This window comes from Cavia porcellus, unplaced genomic scaffold (assembly GCF_034190915.1).
Source record: "Cavia porcellus strain 051 isolate PalLab524CR breed Dunkin Hartley unplaced genomic scaffold, mCavPor4.1 scaffold_22, whole genome shotgun sequence".
Classification (NCBI taxonomy): Eukaryota; Metazoa; Chordata; class Mammalia; order Rodentia; family Caviidae; genus Cavia; species Cavia porcellus.
The window spans coordinates 43,694,036-43,708,516 of NW_026947505.1; the positions used below are offsets into that span (position 1 = coordinate 43,694,036).

Below are 14,481 nucleotides of genomic sequence, written 5' to 3' on the forward strand. Positions count from 1 at the left end.
TAAAATGGAGAAAAGCTGGTTTTTTTGATGACTTCAAGTGTTTTATTTTCTTTCACCTTTGTTTTGAAGTATTCTTGATTCTGTCTTTGTTTCCCAATGACCTCAGTCTGAGAAAATTTAGGAAGGAAACTGCAGAGCATGATAATAAATTCGGATGTCCAATATTTAAGTCAAAATTCAATTCCTTGAATTTTGTGAAGAAAAAGTGACAGAGATCAAATGCTTGATGTTAGAGTAGGTTCTCTTAAACAGAATTATATCACTGAGAGATGATTTTGTTTCAAATTTCTTTCTTTTTTTTTTTTAGATGGTGACACCAGCCTGCTGGTTTATATTACTGGAACTGGTTTTTCAGATGATTCCAAGTCTTTCCACGTTGTGGTGAACAAAACAAGTTGTAAAGTTATTTTCTCAAACCAAACAATTTTGGTGTGTCAGACAGACCTGCTCCCAGTGGGAGTGCATCAGGTCTCAGTGTTGATGAGACCCTCTGGTCTAGCGGTCAATGCCAGTGGAAAAGGCCTCCTCCTATACTTGGAACCCAGACTGGATGCTGTGGAGCCTTCCAGAGCTGCAGAGATTGGTAATCTGGGAGATGGCTGTACTAGACATCTGATCCTCTGAATCTAGTGTTCTTGCCTGTATACATAGATCTCTTTATGTATTGTAACTGATTCCATATACATTAGACTTCAAAGCTCTTTATTTTCTAACTATTTCTTCTATTAGGCAATAGACATTTGAGCCCTGAAATGAACTCACTTGTCATGTAAGGGACTATAATTTGGCTGGTGGTGTCAGCCATAATTAGATTAGAGTGTCAAGCACTGTGTCTGTTGGCCTAGCGGAACTGATGCTTGACTGAGAGCTTGGACATGTCCCTGGTCCTATTGCAAGTCACATATGTTACCTAGACATTTTATTTACATCTATGGGGCTTAATTTCTTAAAAGTAATAACGATAGTAGCAACAGCATCATTTACTGAGTACCTTTTCTAAGGAGTCCCACATCCTAAATACTTGCAAGCGCCTAAAAGATGGAATTACTGCTCCCATTTTTCAGGTGAGGAAAGGCTGGTTCTCAGAGGAAGATAACTTACCTAGAATTTCATACGGAAGGAGTTGGAACTGGAGTGCAGCCAGAAGGCTCTGATGTCATACTCGTGTTCCTTTTCTGTACCACACTACCTTAGAGCGTGGCTTAGTGATGCTTCCTTTATTGGATCCTTAGCTTTGTATGAGAATGAGTCAACCAATGGGAAAGTTCCTTTAAAAATGAAAACATTTGGTGAATGTGAAGTATCAGCCTTTCCCACTCACTAGGAACTTTGTACCTAGTTGGGCCTTCGTAAATATGCATTAGGAGTGTACTGATATATTATATAATGATGATGTACATTGCTGAGGTACACTGGGTATTGGGTAACATGCAAGCCAACTACTGTTTGAGGAGTGGAGAATCCAGGGCAGTAAATCTAAACCACACTACCCCCATACGTTGAGTCTTAATTGCATGGAAAACTTGTAATCTCAGCATAACTTTCTGATTTATAAGGAACACATCTATCTTAAAATAGCTCAGGCTCAGCTAGACTTTAAGAATTTCAAGAATACGATACTTATGCTTGTGTTAGCTGGTGTATAAGTTTTGTAGCATAAATTCATTTCCTTAGTACTTTAGATCTTTGTCATTTTTTCTAGTGGCCAGAGACTTGAGGCTCATAATCTATAAATCAGTGTACTCTGCTCACAAACTAATTATTCAAAGGAACAGTTTGTTTCTGACAGCAAAGAGCATATCACTTAACAGAAGGAGTCAGTGGTCCACCCCACCTCATCTGATTAGGAAACAGAGTGAGCTCTTATTTCTGAATGGTTTAAGGAAGGAGCCTAATATGTGGTACTCAGAGTAAAAGATCAGATCCTGTATTAACCTGATAGTTATTAGCTTGAGTTTAGGGCATCTACGATTTTTCTCATGAGATTTATAGATGGTTTAGCCTTCTTACAATGTTACTTTTTCAGTTCAGGCCATGCTGACCTCCTTCAGGTCTTGCCACTAGATTGATGACAGTCACCTGTCTCCCTTACAGACTGTGCCTACAAAGGTAGGGAGGATATTGGTCCCAGTTTGTCCTGGACTGATGAGTTCTCAGGATAAAAACCTTTCTATTTTAAAATCAAGACCAAGAACCTTAATGCTAAAAATCAATCCCAGCACAATCAGTCTGAATTGGTCATTTTATCTGGATGTAGTGTACCAATAATACCAATAATACATAGGGAAAGAATTTGAAGTTGTGAGGGATCATACGTCTTCATCTTATATTTAACCAAAGATGGAAAACTCTGAGAAGGCCTAATGCCAGGTGGGTTTTAACTTCATTTAGATCAAGGAGAAAGGAGGGAGAGAGAGGCTGTAGCTGCTTTTTTCCTTGTAGCTGCATATAAACTTTCCCAATTAACTCTGCCACCTACATAGAATCAACCAGTGTTCATCACTCACTCAAGACTAATTGTACCACCTGTGCAGAACCCTGTGCTGGGCACTGAAGACCCTCGGATATAAAATGTGGTCTTGGGTCAATAGTGGCTGTATTAGTTGGGGAGTTGTTAGGAGTATAGAGTTTCAGGCCCTACCCTACACTCTGAATCAATCTATTTTAATAAGATCCTCATATAGCCTCTATGTAGCATAATTTCTCAGCATCACTGCTGTGGGTGATTTAAAGAAAACCAGGCTGAGGCTCATCAACAAGGAATTTATAGATCTGAGCATATAATGAATATAGTGATCAATAATAGTGGAAATCTTCACTTGCCCATATGCTGAATCATCCTCAAAGGTTTTATTTATTTTTTATTTTTTTCACTATTGTATCTATTTGTTCAACATAAAATACACAGCAATGAATACTTTTTCACTTAGCAAAAACAGTGAGAAAGTTAAAACATCTTCTACATATGACAGTTAATCAAATTTGAAGGTAAACATTACTAATTATAATTTTTAACTGTATTAAATGCACTGATAAATTGATTTCCAACTACTTCCTATAAGTTATTTTAAAATACAAATTACAATAAGTATACATTTAAAAATAGATAAGTATACTGCTAATCTGTTAGTTCATCAAAAATAACCGTTTGTGCTTTCATTATTTGACTGTTTGAACATTTTTTTATGTGTATATTTTTAAAAATATCTTTAAAAATTATTTTGAAGGTAGTGAAATACAATAGAACAAGGCAGAAGAAAGCCGTTTGAAGTGCAGTGAAATTGGTACAGAACATCAGAACAGGTTACCGGGATAACAGTATTAGGTACCATAGTATAACTTGTTATCTTCACAATAGTTGTTCTTTCAGTAAGATATAGCAAAATCAAACCAAATACAGAATATTATAGAACTTATCAAAACAGAATGTTGACTAGAGCAATACAATTAATCAGAACAAAAGCAAAACAGTGATAACAATATTTGCAAAGAGATGGTAGAAGGAAATCCCCTTATTTGCTGTATTGCATGTGGTCAACCTCCCAAGAGATGCTCAGAACTCTGGCTCCCATTTGCTAATGGGGGCGGAGGGGAATGGGATGTTTGATTCTCAGTCTGTGGTAGGCTCATGGCTGCTTATCAGGGAGGTGAGCGGGTTGCTTTGTTTCCCTAAGTTCCAACATGACATGGATCTTGGGAGATGCTGGCTGGTTCTCTCCCTGGGGCGGCCACTGCTTGCTTGAGTCATGGCTGCTTCCTTAAAGCTTTTATTAAAGACAACTGTGGCTTTGCCTTGTGTATTCCCTTAGGTACTTTCGTGCTCTACATATAGTTGGCTTCTCCTAGTTTTGGTCCCTGTAAAGCCTTCAGGAAGGGGAGGGGCTGTAGTGATAGAGGGTTGGTTGTCGCAGGATGAGCATTGGCATTGGAGGAAGGACAGAATGACCTTGGAGATCAGAGACATGAATACAGTGATGGTGTGAGTCCTGAAAAAATCTTGGGGAAGAGAATTTGAGGCAGAAGCAATATCAAATGATGTCCTGAGTCAGAATGTGTTTATCTTGTTCCAAGAACTATGAAGATATCATGGTACTTGGAAGACACAGAACTAGGGGAAAAGGCAGAAGATAATCGGGAGCAGGCCATATGACCCTAGGAGCTGGGAAAGACCATTAGCTTTTATTATGCATGAGTTATGGGTCAGTAGAAAATTTTAAGTGGAAAGACATCATCTAACAATTTAGAGGTTGTTCACCTCACCTTAATTCAAGAACATTTTCATCATCCCCAAAAGAACCTTGTACTCATTGGTAGTTTCTCACCATTCCTTCATCTTTTTTTTATTTTAAAGTGAATAAAACCAAGCAAAATACAGGAGAGCAGATGCAATCAAAACAAACCAATGTCACACAGGACTTCAAAACAATACAAAATTAATATGGGTTACCATAATGCCTCTTGTTGTCTTCAAAATAGCTGTAGATAACTTCAGACATAATAAAAATCAAACAAAACAGAGCAGAATAGAACGAATAAAAGCAAAATAATGAATGAGATAAAGGACTTCAAAACAAGGCAATAGTAGGTTCAAAGTGGCTACCATAATATATCTTCCTATCTTTGAAACAGCTGTCTATGACATTGGATATAACAAAATCAAACAAAATGAAACAATAAAATCCAACTCAACAAAACAATGAGAATGATACAGGACTTCAAAACAAGATATTAGGGAATTAACAATAGCTTCCACCTTCAGAAGGAGATCCCCATAGATGTCATACTGCGTATGTGTACCATGGTCCTCTGAACAGATGATCAAACCACTGGCCCTAGATCTGCAAGGTCAGTGAAACACCAAACATCACAAGCATCAGATTGTGTTTCACCTCAATAGCTATCATGGCAGCCTGTGTTTCTCCAGATCAGCTGGAGGCTTACAAGGTGGGAGTGTTGGCACTTCTTGTTTCCCAGTCCGAGCCAAAAAGGGCATGGCAGCTCATGCATGGTGCAGGTTCTCAGGGAGGGCTTGCTTCTTGGAGTTCTTTTTCTCTTCCTCCACAGTCTGTGAATGGCCCTGACTCAGGGGAGAAGGCTATGCTCTGGCTCTCCACTCTCCTTCATCTTTTAAATTTCTGACAAGCACAGAAATATTTTGTTTCAGTCAGGTTTTCTTTTATAGTTATTTGAGATAAATAGAATCATACAATATGTGCTTTTTGTGCCTGGTTTCTCAAATATATTTTGAAGGTTCATCTTATATCATTTCAATACATTCTATGCATAAATAGTATTTCATTATATGGATATACCTCATTTTATTTATCCATTTATCTCATGATGTGGATTTAGGGTGTTTTTACTTTTGGCTATTGTGAAGATTACTACTTTGGATATTTATGTACAAAGATTTATGTGGATATAAATTTTCAATTCTCTTGGCTAGGAGTGGAATTACTGTATCACATGATAGCTATCTTTTTGGGAAATGGCCTGTTTCCAAAATAGTACATGATTTTACATTCCCACCTACACTACAGTATTTTCACGTCCTTGTTAATAGGTATCATTCTCTCTCTTGTTTTTCTTCTTCCTTTATTTTTAAATGGAGGATCTCATTATGTTGCCCAGACTGGTCCAGAACTCTTTGGCTTGACTGAGCTTCCTGCTTCAGCTTGCCAAGTGCTGGGACTGTAAATGCATGTCACCACACCTGGCTCTGTTATTTTCTGTTTTTTTTTGTTTTTTTTTTTTTTTTTTAATTTTCTTTTCATAGTGACCATTTGAATAGTTGTGAAGTGATATTCACTGTTGATTGATTTGCACTTTTATAATAATTTATGATGATGAATATTTCTTCATATACTGGTTGGCTACTTATTTATCTCTTTGGAAAAATCCTAGCCAAAATCCCCTGTCAATTTTAAAAATTAGAATATTTTAATTTGATGGTTGAGTTGTATTTTTTGTATATTGTGGATATTAACCTCTTATTAGATATATGATTTACAAATGTTTTCTCCCACTCTGTGAGTTGTTTTTTCACTTTTTAAATAGTGTTGTTTGAGGCACAAGTGTTTTTAATTTTGGTGACGTCCAATTTATCTTTGGTGTTGTTACTTGTGTTTTTGGCTTCATACTTAACCATTACCTATTGGTGTTACAAAGACTTAAACCATGTCTTTTTAAAGAGTTTTGTAGTTTTTTCTCTTTTACTTAAGTATCTGATTCACTTTGAGTTAATTTTTATACATAGTTTAAGGTTGTGGTCTTGTGCTAGAATTACTGTAATAAGTTAGTATAAATTGCATATCTTAAACAATTGAATTTTATTGTCTTATAGTTCTAGAAAATTGGGATCAAAAACTCTGCAGCGTTGATTCCTTCTGATTAGTCTTTGAGAAAGAATAGACTCCATGGCTCTCCCGAGCTTCTGGAGGTTTCTTGGAATCCTTGTTGTTCCGTGACTTGTGTATTATCTTGACTTCTGTCTTCACATTTATGTGGCATTGCCCGTGTGACTCACTGGTGTCCAAATTTCTCCTTTTTTATGAGGGGGAATTTTGGACACACAGATGAAGTGTCATGTGGAGTATGCTACCCCTTTTTCCTGTTTTGCCTTTTTTCTCTAAAAATAAATGAGTAAATAAAACAGTGTATAGGGACACCATCATATTGGATTAGGGGCTCACCTTATTTCAATAGAAACTCATTTTAAATTAAGTAAATACATCTTCAAAGATCCTATTCCCAAACAAGGATGAAGGTTGAACACTGAGGACTAGGAAATCAATATATGAACTTTTTGGGGAAGTTGAAATGTATCCCCAAACAGGATCCAACTTTCTTCTTTTGTATATAAATGTATTATTATCTCATTTCAAGTACATGAAAGAATATTAGCACTTACTAGAAGTGTCATTGGTGGATCAGGATGTTATATATAAGCTAAAAATTGTGATGAGTATAAAATATTCTCTTTAGAGGTTTTATAATTTATTTCTATGTGTATGTAACTATTTGTTGTCTACATTGTTTTAACAGTATGTTTGCAAACTTTTTCATATTTACCAATCTCAAAGGAGAGAAGCAACATTTCAGAGTAATTTTACTTTACACTTTTTATTAAAGGAGAAATTGAATATTTTTTCATATGTTTAAGAGTCATTATATTTTCTTTTCAGTGAACTGTATATCCTAATAATTTTTCTAATTGGATTATTATTGTTTCTCTCTGATTTTAAAGAATTTTATGTATTAAAGAGTATATTTTTGTCACTTGTCTCTGATGTCTGCTTTTGCAATTCATAATTTTAATTTTAATAAAATTTATCTTACATGTACCTTCAGGGATAAATTCTGTCCTGTTTCCTTCTAGTTTTTTATACATTCTTTTAAAGTATTTGATCAATTGGGAATTTATTTTTGGTGAAAGACATGAGATAAAAAATTTTTTTGTTATTGTTTGCTTATTTTACTACTGAATATTCTATTTACTATTGAATAATCCCATAGCTCCATATTTATCTAGATTTTTTTCTGGAAACTGTTCCATTAACCTCTGTGTGAGAGTGCTCTGTTATTACTTTCTAACTCCGGTTTTAAAAAGTATATTTTAGTGCCTGGCAGAACATCTCTACTCTTATTTTTGAAATTTTGTTTTCTAGCTATCTTGTCTAACTTAAGTAAAAGTCTGTATTTTTATTGGAATTACATTGATATTCATGTTTAATTTAGAGAGATTGTGGTGATCATTATTTTGATCCTTTTAGTTTTCTTATTTAACTTTTAAACAACTTATTAGACTCTTCAGCAAAATTTCAAACTTTTATTCAATTTTTAAACTTGAGTTAGTGTTGTCAGTTTTATTTACAGATATTGGATCTTTTATGAATGTATTGTAAGTTAATCTTTTCTCAATTTTATTTTTCAAGCTAAAAGTCTAATATACTCTTACTCTTCACAGCATATATATTTTAGGATATTCTTCCTCTTAGTGACATGTCACAAATGCTGTTATGGGTTGTGTTAGTGCTCCTGATATGCCTCTCCCCCACCTCTTTCTCCTCCTCCTCCTTCTTCTTCTTCTTCTTTTTTTTTTTTTTTTTTGAGTTTTTGAGCCAGGATCTCACTATACAGTCCAGGTTGGCCTTGAACTTGTGATTCTCTTGCCTTGGCTTCCCAAGTGCTGGGATTGTAGGTGTGTGCAGTCACAACCAGCTCTGCTTCTTGCTGCTGCTTTCTCCTCATATTTAGGAGTACAAGTATCTTATTTTGTGTCCTTCACTGTTTCCTTCAGTTACCTCCTGGGAAGATGGCAAACCAGAATCATTTTCTTCATAAATTATAAGTGATTTTTCTAGTAGGACATGATGGTACATTCAGGTAGTTCCAGCCATGACCAGCCCATGAGTTCCAGACCAGTTTGGGAAGCACAGAAAGATTGTATTTTAAAAAAATAAGAGCTTTCTATTCACCAGGGACTGCTCCTCCAAATAAGAGATGTGCTGTGGTGTCCATAGGATTTTGGGATTGTTTCTCTACTTGCTAACACCTGCACTGAGGAGAGGGGCATTGCTAGGGATGCCTTTCAGAGGTCATCAGAGAAATCCGATGGCCCTGAGTGGCACTCATTTCTCATCAGCTATTTACAGGAACCCCGTGTGTGTGCTATCAAGTCATCAAATTGGAAGGGCAAACACCATCGTTTTAGATATAGGAAATGAGGACTGGTGAGCTAAAGACACTACCACAAATGACCCGATTTACCTTACAGTAATGTTCTTCCACACTTGGTCTCTCAGGAAAATATCACATTTTATAGAACTGGCAAAATCGATGTTTTAGAATTTAGCAGAAAGAATTTCAGAGACCCCTTCTCTGACTTGTGGCCACAGTGTATCATCCTTATGTTTTATTCTTAAAGGTCTCCAGGATGCATTACTACTTTTTCTACCCCCCTCATCACTGTTTGTCATCTCTCCATGTAGGATAATTTATATATTTGAATTTAGGCTTTTTCTTGAGCTTTACTATGGCTGTGTGTCTTGATGAGAGAGTTTTATATTTTAATTTATTTTTTTCACGTGTGCATAATTTTTGTTTGCCTAAATGGGCATGCGTCCTATATGAAAATGCTATTTTTGCTGCAGGAGGGCTCTGGGCCACCATCCGAGGCTCTAATTTGGAAGATGTTAGCCTTGTGCTATTTGGATCTCAGTCTTGTGCCATCAATGTCACTACAAGACATTCACGAAGACTTCAATGCAAAGTTCCACCCAGGGTAAGTGGATTACTTTGGTCGTGTCTTTCTATCTGGGTGGGTAGCCACTATTTTTATAAAGTTTTCAGCAAATCACTTATTAGGACTGAATTAAATGACATGATCTTCTCATGAAAACAGTGTGCTTTTATTATATATGTTATCTATTTTGCGATGAAGAAGAAAACTGACTGTAACTATGGGACTTGTAATGCAACCCAGGCAGTCTTTATTAATCAGTATGTTTGTTAGTAGGATCAAATACCTGCCATACATGACCTAAAAGAGAAAAGAACTATTTTTGCTCATAGTTTTGGTGGTTTCAGCTCATGGCTGGCTGGCTGCAAGGCACAGACATCATGGCAGAGGGGATGGCAGTGTAAAGCTATTTTCTTCACGATGGTCAGAAGCAGAGAGGGAAAGAGGAAACAGCAGATAGAGCTGGGGAGACAGAGGGGTGGAGACAAGACGACAGCCTTCTGGGTCACGCCACAGTGACTCACCTCCTCCCACTAGAAGCCCACCTCCTGACAGCACACCCAGCAACAAACTCATCAATGGGTTAAACCATTGATGAGTATAGCTTCTGGTGATCCAATTGCCTGCTAAAAGACCCGTGTCTGAATGCATTAGACCTCTGGAGACATTTTAGATTAGAGCATCTTGACACTGTCCTAGTCCATACTTTTGGTGAGTATTAATACCACAGCATAAGCAAATTCATCTAGCACACATTTTGGTGGTGGTTTACAAAACTTTCTTTCTTTACAAATGATAACCTACTTTTCAACAGCAATTTTATTTTCTGGCATAGGGATGTTAATGATGGAATTTAGAAAATTCTAGAATGCCTGATTGTAACAAAATATCTTTCTGGTTATTCTCTATTGCTTCTCCTTTTTCTCTTAAAGGCAAATCCTTCAATAAGGCATGGTGCCACACACTTGTGGTCTCAGTAGTTAGGAGGTTCAAGCAAGAGGACTGAGAAGGGTTCAGGGCCACCCTAAGCTATGAAATGTGTTCAAGGCCAGCCTGAACTACATAGTGAGACTGTCTCAACAGACAAACAAGCAAACAACAAAGTCTCTGAGTTTTCTTTCCTCTTCTATTTTGTGTGCCATTGAAGAATTGAACTGGGCCCTTGCCTGGTGCAGAGTCACACTAGCAGAAGTATCCGCATTTTGTTTTTGGAGATTTTGCCAGTGTCATCTGTATTTCTAACGTGCCCTTGACCCCAGAAGACAACTGTATACTGAACAAATAAAGATCCTTCAGAACATAGGGTTCAGAATATATTTTGATCATTGGTTCTTCATTTTTATCTTATCGTTCCTTAAATATTATGAAAAGCTGGCTCTTCTATATAAACTACATGCAATTTCAATATGTAGTTATACTGTAATTTTTATAAGTATCCCCTGTTTTTGGGCATTTAGATTATTTCTAAATTTTTCCTCTGTAAACAACAGAAATTTGATCATCCCAATAATTACATTTCAGAGCACATCTATTTTCTCGGGATAAATTTATCTCTGTTCTAATATCTTTGACTTGTACTACTCTGTTATTTGAAATTATACTCGTACCATCTTCATGAAAGTGTCTGATTCTGGACATTATCCCTTTAGTATATATTTACCGTGTTTAATAGGTAAAATTTGTACAGTTTGGGTTGCTTTTATAAAGAAGTTAATCATTAACAGATGAAACTTAATTCTGATTAAATTTAATTAGATTTTGTATTACTTTTATACATGAGATGACATAAAGGAAGATGGTATGATGATCACGTTTCCCTGCCCCCCAGTTCTTCTTGCAGTCCTCCTGTCTGAAATGGTCACTTCTATTTCTTTTGACTACTGCTAAAGTCATGTTTTATGAAATGACTAGAACATGTTCATCTTATTATAGTTATTTAAATGAGGCTGGAAGAGTGAGGGTATTTTTTATTTTGCAGTTTTTTTCTAGAGTTTCTTTTTTTTCTTTTGATTGATTTTTGCTTTATTTTTACTAGTGCTTATTTATCATTCATATTGATCATATTCATGACAGAGAATTTGTACATGTACATAATAAATCTTAATTCTTCTCTTTCCCCATTCCCTTCCCCTCCCTTCAACCCCTTGTTTCCTCCCCATTTACAAAAACGTTTCCATCTTTCTCCTTCCATTTATTTTTCCTTTTCCCCTACCTCCTCCCTTGTTCCCCTTCCTGTGTGAACATGTTCCTCCTACTTCCCAGCATCTGTCCTCCATTATGTTCCCTATTTGCTCTTTGAGTTTCTCACACAAGAGGAGCAATGTTATATTTAAACTTGTGTGTCCAGTTTATTTCACGTAAGATTATTATTCGAATCACATTCATTTTCTTACAAATGACTTAGGTTTATTCTTCTTCATGGCAGACCAATGCTACATTGTATATGAATATCACATTTTCTTTATCCATTCATCTGTTTGATGGGCATATGATTTGTTTCCAAGATTTAGATTTTGTAAGTTCTTCTGTTATAAACATGGGTGTGCATATATCACTGTGGTATTATGATCCTAAATAACTCGGTATCAATCAGTGAAATTAAGTAACTTAAAAAACTGTTTTCTTTCTTAACATTTTTTATTATAGAAATTCACCACCTTTTGAAAAATCTCATCATGTAAATTATTTTTTTCCTTGAAGCTCTGTTTTCTGCTTCAGTCTAGGTTGACTATTTTCTAAGTTTACAGATTTCATCTCAGTACCCCTCTTGATTGCTCCTATGTGTGCATTCACTGTTCTTTGGAATACACATATTCTTCTTTTTACTGTTATTTATCTATGGAGTATACCTTCAGAAACTTCCTACAATACAATATGGGTGGGAATTTTCTGAGTGCTTTTATATCTTTAAATACTCATACTTGACAGTTTAGCTAGGTATAGACATTTATCTAACTTGCCTTTTATTTTCAAAAGCAATGGTGTGTTAATTGCAAACCATCTGTATTTGCCTTTTAGCAGATCCTTCTGCATCTGTTCAACACAGCAACTGGCTAATTTAAACACTTGTTCCTGTGTATGAAAATTGAAAGTCACAAATAGAACCCTTTATCAACTATTTTAAGACTTTTCTTTCTTCAAATAAATTTGAAATTTGATCTTAAAAATTGATTTTTTAAAATAGAGAGGGGGAAAAAGATGAGGGAGGGGAAAAGGAAAGAAAGAAATGTAAAAAAAATGAAAAAGATTTTGTAAATGGAGGAGAAGGACTTGAAGGGAGGGCAGGGGAATGGTAAAAAAGAATCAAGCTATATCATATTTAGGAACAAATTCTCTGTGATGAATGTGATCATTATGTCTAAAATGTACCAATAAAATCTGTTTTAAAAAGGTTAAAAATGAAAATTAAAAAAAAAGAATCTCCACGAGTTCAAGGCAAGTTTGGATTACATAGTGAGATCTTCTAAAAAATGAATCAATAAATACTAAAATATAACCAGCACCAAAAAATTGATTTTTCAGGGGCAAGATGGCCACATAGTGGATGTGACTGTGTTCAGCGGGAACCATTCTACAGTTCTTCCCAGAGCATTTACATATGTTTCCTCTTTAAACCCAGTTATTGTGTCTCTAAGCAGAAACAGAAGCAACATAGCAGGTAAAATATGATGCTTCTTAATCTGTTTTGATTTTAGAGCACTGATCCTATAAAAATTCAATCAATGGCCTATGGTTTTTATTGTGTTTTGAATAGTTTTTTTTTCCTGAAAACCAGGATTCTTTTTCATGTTAGCTGCCATTGAATTATTTTTATGTATTTTTTCCTTTGTAAAATTTGGACTATTTTCATGCAGAAAGTGATGCAAGAATTCAAAGGTAATAATTCCATAAATCTTTATTGAGAATCTAGTATGTGCTAACAATAGCATAGATACATCATAGTTTAATCCTAATATAAATTTATAGAATCAATAACTTCAGTTCGTAGATAATCAGCCTATGGAATACAGGGGATAAAAAATAACTCTTCTAAAATACTAGATAAGTATGAGAGCTAAACTCTGAACACAAGCAGTCTGTTTGAAGATCCCTGGCTTTTAGCTTCTTATGGTTAAATACAGTTTTTGGTAGCAGGTTCTACTGTAGTGAGTATTTAATACAGTAAGAGAATAAGTTATTCTGAATGAAGAATAAGACTTTCTATGTTAAAAAAGGATTTATTTTAGCATCAATTGCATGAAACAGTTTAATCTTTATTTGATGACCTAGGTGATAGGCTGGGATAGAATTATAACAATTTCCTGCCATGACATAACAATATAGATTTGGAAAAGTAGCAGGTAATACACAATTTTGGTTAATTGAACACCAGATAATAAGGAGCCAATGGCAGCCACACTAAGGGTTCATTATAAAAAGACCATCATATTTCCCAAAGAAACAGCTTTAATTCAATTTTTCTCATACTATTTTCATTTCTCATAGCCGAGGAGTACATAAATAAAAGGAAGTGTCCTTTAACTTTTCAATATTATTCAACTCAGCACAGAAGAAGAATTTGCTGCCTCAGGCAACCAAAGTGTGCAAAATTCCCTAGTGGTACAGATTCTTCCTAGTGAGCGAGGAAAGGGAGGAGAAAGCTTCTTGTTATATTCAGATTTCAGTGATTTTAGATTTTAACAAAAATTTCTACCCATAATGAGAAGAATAAATACACTGCATCAGTGCCTCAAAGGCATCTAGGATTAGCTTGACGATTGACCGAAGCCCTAAGAATTCATGCTATTGATACATACAGTGTAATGCAGTCTTTGTAGAACTTCACTTTTATTTAAATCTTCCTATGGGCACAATGAAGAACACGTCAGAAAAACCACAAAGTGTGGCAGCCTTTGGGAAAGTTTCTTACACTGAGATGCTTCATATCTCCATTTGCAGATGATGCTGATGATGGCTGTGGCACTAAAAAGAAATAGAAGGGGAAAAAAAAGGCATAGGGAGGAAGGGAGGAATGGAGGAAGAAATTGATGCACAGGACTGTTACAGCTAGGTTTTGTAATGAGAAAAAACTGGATCTTAAGGGATCCTAGCTCAGCTGCTTGTTCATGAAAGAATAGTGATACATTACATTGACTGTTTATTTGAACAAAGAATGTTTTGTGAATTTAGCAGTCCTTGGAGCCGGAAGGACTTCCCAAAGCTCCACTCTACAATGTGGGCAGGAAGTGTGTACAGACAAA

General features: G+C 35.6%; 1 protein-coding gene across 3 annotated transcripts in view; it reads left to right on the forward strand.

Moving 5' to 3' along the window:
• Positions 1 to 14,481, forward strand: part of Pkhd1 (PKHD1 ciliary IPT domain containing fibrocystin/polyductin) — a 472,244-nt gene that overhangs the window by 54,424 nt on the left and 403,339 nt on the right. For all 3 annotated transcript variants that reach the window (XM_063233114.1, XM_063233116.1, XM_063233115.1), the window contains exons 27-29: positions 308 to 583; positions 9,153 to 9,283; positions 12,764 to 12,899. In XM_063233114.1, the coding sequence (XP_063089184.1) occupies positions 308 to 583; positions 9,153 to 9,283; positions 12,764 to 12,899 (543 nt within the window). The remainder of the gene's footprint in view (positions 1 to 307; positions 584 to 9,152; positions 9,284 to 12,763; positions 12,900 to 14,481) is intronic.